This window comes from Tachypleus tridentatus, unplaced genomic scaffold (genome assembly GCF_004210375.1).
Source record: "Tachypleus tridentatus isolate NWPU-2018 unplaced genomic scaffold, ASM421037v1 Hic_cluster_2, whole genome shotgun sequence".
NCBI classification, from domain to species: Eukaryota; Metazoa; Arthropoda; class Merostomata; order Xiphosura; family Limulidae; genus Tachypleus; species Tachypleus tridentatus.
Window position 1 is genome coordinate 4,425,070 of NW_027467782.1, and position 9,545 is coordinate 4,434,614.

General features: G+C 32.5%; 2 protein-coding genes across 2 annotated transcripts; both read left to right on the plus strand.

Annotated features, from left to right (window-relative positions):
- Positions 1–1,768: 1,768 nt before the first annotated feature.
- LOC143243124 (sodium- and chloride-dependent GABA transporter 2-like) lies at positions 1,769–5,383 on the plus strand. Its single transcript, XM_076486901.1, has 4 exons — positions 1,769–1,892; positions 3,888–4,020; positions 4,462–4,596; positions 5,244–5,383. The coding sequence occupies exons 1-4, from the start codon at positions 1,816–1,818 to the stop codon at positions 5,349–5,351; spliced, it is 453 nt and encodes a 150-aa protein (XP_076343016.1). The 5' UTR covers positions 1,769–1,815; the 3' UTR covers positions 5,352–5,383.
- A 142-nt stretch (positions 5,384–5,525) lies between these two features.
- LOC143243125 (sodium- and chloride-dependent taurine transporter-like) lies at positions 5,526–7,643 on the plus strand. The gene is made up of 3 exons (XM_076486902.1): positions 5,526–5,651; positions 5,926–6,079; positions 7,387–7,643. The coding sequence occupies exons 1-2, from the start codon at positions 5,600–5,602 to the stop codon at positions 6,048–6,050; spliced, it is 177 nt and encodes a 58-aa protein (XP_076343017.1). The 5' UTR covers positions 5,526–5,599; the 3' UTR covers positions 6,051–6,079; positions 7,387–7,643.
- The last annotated feature ends 1,902 nt before the right edge of the window (positions 7,644–9,545 follow it).

Here is a 9,545-nt window from a genome sequence, read left to right on the forward strand (position 1 = left end):
GGAAAACAATTTGAGCATTTGCGTTAATAAATAACATTTTATTTTCATTAATATAATTGTCTTATTACATATAGTTGTACGTATACGTGATCTCTAAATAAATGTTTTTTACTGTCCACCTACTTTTGGCTCACCCTGTATTAGGACTACTGTATTAACTAACTTAGGAAAAGAGTGGACGTTTGAAGCACAGGACATGAACTTCACACAGCAACCGAACAACAAACAACATAAAACACCTTTCTACTCTACTGTTCATGGTTTTTACTTACTGCTTGAGGCAGCAAGTCAACAACCAACCATTCAGTAGGAAGCGCCTCTAGCATAATTTTATTAAATCAAAGGGTGAACAAAATCAACCAATAAAGTGCAGAACGAAGAAAAATCCTAATTTCTGACCAATCCTGGCTTTAATAAATGTACATAAGAATAACAACGACTCAGAAATGTTGGAATTATTTTGTTAAATATATTGTCAGTTTTAATATTATCTTTCTGAATTTCATTTCTAGGTTTTATGCTTGAAAGTTTGTTTAAAAAAATTAGAAAACTATATAAACAAAGAAGAAATTGTGGCAGTTTAAAATATAAAAATTTTAACAAACGAAACTTAAAATGGATCTACTTGAATAAAACGTAAATATACATAAGTGACATCTCTTGGAACGTACAATTACATAATGTATTTGATTGTACTGAATTAATGTCTCCCTAGATGAATTATTGTGTATATGTGCACATGAAAATGGTTTTAAATGAAACAATTTAGGGTGTGGGTGCACATAGAAGTTGTGTCTAATGGATTAAATGAAACAGAACATTTAAACAAATTTATTTTACTGGTCTTCTGAGGTGTATTTATTTCTTCATCGCTTCAACTATACATGTATATAACTGTATGCTTTTTCAACCATATATATATATACATATATATCTTGACAATGTATTTTGTTTTCTACAGCATTTGTTTGTGTTAAAGTTATGTCCTTGAATAAAGTATCTTCTGAAAATGAAACATCAGAAACCGTCAGTGTAGAAAATGGAGTGGAAATGATCACAATACCTGATGAAATGATCCAGTCGGTAACAAGTCCAGATAAAGAGAAAGAACCAGAACGTTGGGAATGGGAAGGAAAACTGGACTTTGTTTTACGTTTTATAAACTACGCTGTCGGTCTTGGCAACATATGGTGATTTCCATACTTGTGTTATGAAAATGGTGGAGGTAAGTGTCTTGTGGTTTAATCCAACATAATATACATGAAACCTTTACCTTACCAAATGTTAAATCGATGGTTCTGATAGATTATATGTTGTTGTTTGTTATTTAGGGGCATTTTGTTTCCCTACCTCATCTGTTTAGTCTTGTGTGCTGTTCCTCTATTCTTCCTGGAAGTGGCCATTGGTCAGTACCTCAGCGTTGGTGGTATTGGGGTCTGGAATTTAGTTCCTATCTTTAAAGGTAGCTATTGTTGTTTACTTCTAGTGCCTTAGTATTTTTCACCTTTCCCGGATAAATATAACTCATACTTGTGTCTCAAATATGTCAACAGTTCTTATATTATGTAATCTACACTTTCACTAGGAATTGGCTCTGCTTCAATGGCCATCGTTTGTCTCTATAATATCTACTACGTGGTGATAATAGCTTGGACTTTATTCTACTTCGTGTTCTCAATGACGTCACCACTGCTTTGGGAATCGTGTGGTAATTGTCAGCGATGTCGAGAAACCCACCTGTTGAGAAATTTATATGCAAAATGTTTTCTTAACCCAAACGAGCCGTGTGGTAATTGGTGGAACACAAAATACTGTATGAAAGAGGGAACCAACATCACGAATCTCAATATTACAGCCACCGAAGCAAAATCACCTGTAACCGAATTCTGGGAGTAGGTTTAATTTTTTATTTTTTAGATGAATTTATTATTTTCGATCAATAAATAAAAGTCGTATTTGGATCTAGTGTTCTCAAAATATTGTTTTCTATGTATATATATACATATATATATTACAATGGGAGTACAATTAAATAACTATTTTCTATCAACATAATGTTATTATTTATTCATTTTCCACATTTGTACACTGGTTTTAGTCCAGTTAACTGTTTACCAGTAATTTATATTTTCTACTTTAATTTATGAAAAATATATTATCGATAGTCCAAAATGTTTAACTTGTCCAGCCACAGTGGATTTTCAACATTTATTTTAAGATATACCACTATGTAAAATGATAATATAATTTATTTACTAACTTATAATATATGTGGTTTAAGTGTGTAGAACAAACAACTAATCCTTCACATTTAAGTTTCAATCTAGGTAGATCTCAGTGTAATAAAAATCTTCCCAATTCTATTGAAATAGATCCCATTAACAAACATTCATTTACTTATGTCAAAATAACTATCTTGGAAAATTATACAATGTAAATCTACTAATAAAAGAGGAAAATATTTTGAAGAAAAACTTTTTATTCTTATGAATTATACAATGATTTTCAAAACAAAACTGCTGAATCTTTAAATAAAATTATTTGTATTAGAATTTTAATTGTAATAAATACTTGTAATAGTTAAAAAAAAAAAGAAGTAAAGGTGGCTTCCTAGTGGCATAACGGTTTGTCTGAAGACTTATAATGCAAGAAACAGATATCTCAATGTGTAACTTTGTGCTTAATAATGACAAAGTTAAAGGTAAAAATATAAAAAAATTGATTACTTTTGATAATTTGTATGAGAATGTAAGATACTTCTTTTAATAAATATGTTAACAGCTAAAATTAATAATAATAGAAGTTTTTTATATAAATGATAGAAAATTTAAATATTTGTAAAATAATTGTTAAATTTTGAATTTAAACATATTTCTATTAAAAGTTTAATTTTAAATTTTGTTTAATATCATTTTTTGAATAAAAGAGTGGAGGTTGGAATTTTAACTTTTAGAATTTTTAGGATGCTTTTATTTCTTCGATTTTATTTTTCTACGATTATTTTGCACGTGGAGGTTGTATCTGAATATTAAGCATAACTGCCTTCTCACAGTTGGCTGCAGCCCTATGAAAGGCAGTAGGAGTTGAGATATTACGTTTGTAAGCACTCAAATTCTAACCCTTAAATGATTTTACATACCTGCTGACTAGTCTGACATCAATGTCTGGATTTTATCTGATAAAATAATGTAATGACCACTTACATTATTTGTTGTGATTCATGGTTGAGAAATAAGATTAATAATTCAAAATAACTGTTTAATTTTAATTCTGTTATAATGTTTGTTATATATATATTTTGTGGAAGTTGGTTAAAAATACAAGTACATCATTCAAAGTCATTATAGTTAAAAGGTAATTGTTCCAGGGAAGCACACTTCCTCAGAGGTACACATGTTTTAATTAGGGAAGTTTAGAAATAGTGTTTCAAAATTATTTTGCATGTAGTACCTGAGTCACTATTCTCACAAACTACCATTCCTTTGTTTCTCTTCCTTTTCACAATATGAGATTAGTGTGCAAAATTCTGTTCAAAACAGATGATGCTTACTGTAGCTACATCTAGGAATAGGCTTAACTAACAATGACTGTAATAATAATGGACACCTCATGTGCCAGTTTATGATGCACCATGTACCTTGTGAGAATTTTACCCAGTTAAACTTGTTATTGTTAATCTAGTAAGATAAATTTTAGGACATATATTTCTAGGTATAATTGGTTTTTAAATAACCTTCTTTGTTTCTATTATTGGCTTGAAAGGTACTTATAATACCATAGTAGACAGTTTTATCATTTAATACTCAAAAATTAAAAATTATGAAACCCTAACTGAAGTTGGCTCAATTGTACATTTCAATAATACAATATTTATTACTCTTTTGAAGTCGTCGAACATTACAGATTACTTCGGGATTACATGACTTGGGAGGTGAGAACATGGAACTGAGTTTGTGTTTGTTACTTGCCTGGTTTGTGGTTTATTTCGTCATCTGGAAAGGTCTACTGAGAAGTGGCAAGGTAAGATTTAAACTAAAATAAAACTTGGAAAGAAAGGAAAGATTGCATAAAACAGTGTTACAGTAACCATAAGGAAACATCACCTAATGACATAAAACACCATTTTTGTAATTACAAGAACAGATCACATAGTAACAAAAAAACATTACAGTAATCACAAGGAAAGATCACCTAATGACATAAAACACCATCATAGTAATTACAAGAACAGATCACACAGTAACAAAAAACATTACAGTAATCACAAGGAAAGATCATCTAATGACATAAAACACCATTACAGTAATCATAAGGAAACATCACCTAATGACATAAAACACCATTACAATAATCATAAGAAAACATCACCGTTTATTTAATCCAATAATCTTTAATGTTTCTAGCATTAATTATTTCATTTCTTTGGACTGTTTTACTTCATTATTTGTTCATTGTTCACAGATTATTAAGGTGTCAGCAGTCACTCCATACTTCATTCGAATCATTCTTCTTATTCGTGGAGTGACGTTAGAGGGCGCTGGAGACGGACTACTTTTTTACATTACTCCAAAATTTGACAAACTTTTGGATCCCAAGGTTCGTTTATGTTTTGTAATTACATTCATACACTAATGTTATTGTTATTATATTCATATATAAATGTTATTGTTATTACATTCGTATATAAATATAAATGTTATTGCTATTACATTCATATATAAATGTATTTGTTATTATATTCATATATAAGTGTTATTGTTGTTACATTGATATATAAATGTTATTGTCATTATATTCAGATTTAAATGTTGTTATTATATTAATATACTAATGTTATTATTATTACATTCATATACGATATAAACACAAGTAAATATTAATGTTAGATGTTAAAGGTTGTTGGACAGAACCCATCGCATATTCATTTACCAACGAATAGTGAGATTAACCGTACATTTTAATGCCCTGACGTTGAAGACAAACACTAACAACCAGGCTGGGCAACAAATAAAACTTCCCATCTAATGTAACTGTAGTTTACGTCTTTGGTGAAAACAGTGTCATTGTTAATCAGTAACTGTCAAGCGACTTTTTTTTTTTTTCGTTTATTTGCTATCAAGCTTTAATACTAGTTAATAATTCTTTAATCAAAACGCAACGAAACTAAATTAGTGTTAAATTTAAATTTTCTCAGAAGTGAACTCTGTGAAATCAGTATTAATTTATTATATTAATGTTATTAGGTCTGGGTGACAGCAGGAACACAAGTGTTTTTCACCTTTGGTATTGGTTTCGGTTCCGTCGTAACTCTTGGAAGCTACAACAAGTTTAGCCACAACTTCTTCCGGTAACAAAACAAAAAAACAAAATAATTTTTTTTTGATTTGATTATTTAACAATGATTTTGCACAAAAATGTTCAATATAATAATTCTCTGTACTCTGTATTCGTTATTCTTTCAATAGATATTATTGTACACTTTGAACACATTCATTATTGTTTCTATATCTTTATTTCTAGAGACGGAAATATTCTATATTTTGTTAACCCTGCTACCAGCATATTTGCTGGTACTGTGATATTTTCCGTTCTCGATCACATGGTCTACATGAAAGGCGACGGGACTGAAGCTGCTGATGTTGTGAAGTCCGGTAAGATAATTCAGTCTTCTTGTGCTTCAGTTGTTTATATAAACACTAAAAGCTCTGTTTCTGTACTAAATCAACGTATTCAGAACAAACCTTATTAATATTTTCTTGAATCTTGGTTCTAAAACATTTAAAATGAAACGTTTATTGGTAAGTTACAGTGTATCAACATCTTAATATAAACTAAGTATTATCAGACACTGACCTGCTGTGTTTTTTTCAGAGTACAAACACGGTCTTTGTTCAAATATAATCTAACATGGTGTATTTTCTTCAGGTCCAGGGTTTGCTTTCCTTGTTTATCCAGAAGTTGTTCTACAGTTGCCACCTCCCCATTTATGGTCAATTGTGTCCTTTCTCATGCTGTTAATTCTTGGAATTGACAGCCAGGGGAGCATATAATATGTTGATGTGTGTTATTTGATAGCCAGGTGAGCATATAATATTTTGATGTGTGTTATTTGATAGCCAGGTGAGCATATAATGTGTTGGTGTGTGTTAATGTACGTCAACATTGTGAAATATTCAGAGACTAAACAGTGTCTTTCGTTTTTGATTCAAATTTATACGTTTCTGTTATCGTTTGCTTGGTGGGAGTTTTAACGTCTTGTGCGTGGCGCAACGAATGGAATCTCCTTGGAAGTGAAATAAACAATTTGAGCAGTATAAAAACGTGAGTAATGTTAACGTGCGGGTGTTATTTAGTACGTCCGTTACATTTTACCCAATTACACATTTAAACGAAGAACAATAGATTTTCGAAAGAACCGATAGGTATGGGGAATACAATTAGCAGTTTACTGGGTTACCAATTAGTGCCTTTCTGCCATAATGGGGCTGAAATGCTAACTTCCAGAGGTAACTTTATTGAATTTACTTGTTTGGTTTTGAATTTCGCGCAAAGCTACACGAGGGCTATCTATGCTATTCGTCCGTAACTTAGCAGTGTAAGACTAGAAGAAAGGCAGCTAGTCACCACCACCAACTCTTGGGCTATTTACCAATGAATAGTGGAATTGACCGTTGCATAACGTCCTCAAGGTTGAAAAGGAAAACATGTTTGATGTGACGGGGATTCGAACCCGTAACCCTCGGGTACCAGTCCATAACCACCTGGCCACGCCAAGCCTCAGTTTAATTAATCCAGATGTTAGTACCTTATTTTTATTATTCTTATTTTTCAGTTTTTTTCTTTACTATGGAAAGCAGTCGGCTACCCACAGCTGTCTACAGACAGTGAAGGGTGATATAAATGTGGGAAATCGCTCTCCTAATTTTAATTTCTACTGCTGTTTTTTTATTTTACTTTATTTCATTTCTTTATGTGAGATGGGTGAATGAACTGATAGACGATGTATCTCCACCGCAATGTGGGTCCTACTTCTTCAGTCGCCTCTAAAACCTAGGGTAAATTTTATACCTCACGTTATAGCTTGTACCCCGAGATTCTTTCAATTAGTGCAGTGTTTTTATTTTATTTTTGTTTTGGCTTGTTTTTGGTTATAACTAAATAATATATATATTTTTTGTTGTTATTCAAAATGCATTTCTCCATAATTGGCGTGTAGATAAGGGAGCTCAATTGTAGCACCGCACGTGATAAACCAATTTTGGGTGTGGCTGACATTATCAGGTCACTTATTTAGTTTTTAGGTTTACTGTATATCTATATAAATTCTAAGTATCTAACTTCTGTATACCTTTGTTTATTAAGTACATGTTTTCTTCTTCATTTCAGTTAAAAGTCTGTGGAGATCCAGAAAGATCGGATAATAAAAGGAAACTATTTTATTCAGTCATCAACAAGTAGATCTCTTAATTGAAAGCGAGCAAAATCACATGAAAGCAACTAGTAATACATTATATTCACACCCACTTTTAACAGCGATTCAACACAAATACATTCTTAACCACGAAATGTACAGTGTCGCTGAAATAAGCTCCGGCATGGCCAAGCGTGTTGAGGTGTGCGACTCGTAATCTGAGGGTCGCGGATTCGCATCCCCGTTGCGCCAAACATACTCGCCCTTTCAGTCATGGGGCGTTATAATGTAATGGTCAATCCCACTATTGGTAAAAGAGTAGCCCAAGAGTTGGCGGTGGGTGGTGATGACTAGCTGCCTTTCCTCTCATCTTACACTGCTAAATTAGGGACGGCTAGCACAGATAGCTCTCGAGTAGCTTTGTGCGAAATTCAAAAACAAACAAACAAGTCGCTGAAATTATTTATAAACTTGAAATTTAATCATAAAACGTAACGAGAAGTCCTATAAGTTTCAACTTTTATAAGGTGGCCAGAACTCCTAGAAATGTCGATTATTATACAGTGGCCAAAAGACCACTTATAAAAACTTTCTTCCATCTTTAAACAGTGGACTTTTGGGCGACGTCATAAAGGCTTTCTTCTCATTGTTGTGATTTTGGTCTTACAGACCATGGAGGGTTAGGTTCATTTAGATCACTTTCTCCACATAGGCTTTGGTTAACATAACATCACCAAATAAGTTCAAATAGGTTTTCAGAAGAATAATATTTTCACCATCCATTCTTATGTCTTAGATTTTAGTCATTCTGTTAAGACCAAGAGAAAGCAAATATGTTTTAAATACAAAACTTAAAAACTAAACAGATGCTACGTTTGTTACATTCATGCTTTCTTCCTTTAATAAAGTTTAAAAGTTCTTTATAAACATGACTGCAATAAATGATTGTATAATATGCTGAATGTACCATATTACAGCCTTGTATTATGTCTTACTCGTAAAAGATTTAAAGATATTCAAATGACGTGTTTTTTATTTTTTGTACGGGTAAAACAACTAGAAAAACAGATACTGGAATATAGCAACAGAACTTGGAATCAAATATTAGATACTGACTAAATTCGTAATGTAACATACACTTTAGGCTTAACCACAAAATATATTGTGACTGAATAGAGCTTCCTTAGTCGTGATGAGAAAGCCATTTTAACTACTGGTCCTGCACGTCGTCGATATGATATAAGAAGTCGCTGCTGAAACGTGGGATGAAATTATATCGAGGTTTTGTGCGAGTATTACGTTTCTAAGTGTTGTTGCTAAGCTACCACACACCTCAAGTTCTACGTGCTTGACGCAAAGTGTCCTCCCGGTCCAGGGTGAACATTTTTACACACGTGCAAATATAACTTAAAGGCCCAGCAGAGCCAGGTGGTTGAGGCAGTCGACTCGTAATCCGAAGGGGGGCGTATTCAGATCCACGTCATCAAATAGGGTCGCTCTTTCAGCCATAGGGACATTTTAATGTAAAGGTCAAAAGTAGCCCAAGAGCTCGCAGTGGGTGGTGATAACTAGCTGTCATTCTATAGACTGTTAAATAGCAAGAGCTCTCGTGTAGCTTCATGCGAAATTAAATTTAAGACACGAAAAAAACAAAACAAAAACAACTTTAAAACAAACTTGTACGTAACGCCAATAACAATATATATTTGATACTTACATGTTTTGTCTACAACTCGACAACAATCTGAATATTACGCCCGAAAATAATATTTCACTTAATACGTTCAACAATAAATTCAGCTTAGCAACTAACTACATGTAGAACACTTGACAAGCAGAATTCATAAAATATCCTTACTCAACTTTTAAGCTGACTTTCTCTCGCGCAGTGAACTAAAATAAGATTTGAAAAATATCTCTTTAGCTGAATAAAGTATTCGGAAAAGAAAACAAACTTTAATACTACTGATAAAGCATAGCTTATACATAAGTCCGAAAACAACTCCACCGGTTCATCAAACTTACCGGGTTCGTTGGGGACTCGTAGCGAGAGACCAGGCGACATTCTCGAGGAGAATTTTCATTTAACCTCAATTTCGACATGATACTAAATACCGTGTGTAAGGAAATCACA

What these genes read in the sequence shown, in the direction of transcription:
- LOC143243124 (XM_076486901.1), top strand. Translation starts at nt 1,816, where the DNA reads ATGAAAGAGGGAACCAACATCACGAATCTCAATATTACAGCCACCGAA. An exon ending in GTCTACTGAGAAGTGGCAAG is followed by an intron (nt 4,021 to 4,461) that starts GTAAGATTTAAA and finishes CATTGTTCACAG; the next exon opens with ATTATTAAGGTGTCAGCAGT. An exon ending in ACAAACTTTTGGATCCCAAG is followed by an intron (nt 4,597 to 5,243) that starts GTTCGTTTATGT and finishes TAATGTTATTAG; the next exon opens with GTCTGGGTGACAGCAGGAAC.
- LOC143243125 (XM_076486902.1), top strand. Translation starts at nt 5,600, where the DNA reads ATGGTCTACATGAAAGGCGACGGGACTGAAGCTGCTGATGTTGTGAAG. An exon ending in TGCTGATGTTGTGAAGTCCG is followed by an intron (nt 5,652 to 5,925) that starts GTAAGATAATTC and finishes TATTTTCTTCAG; the next exon opens with GTCCAGGGTTTGCTTTCCTT.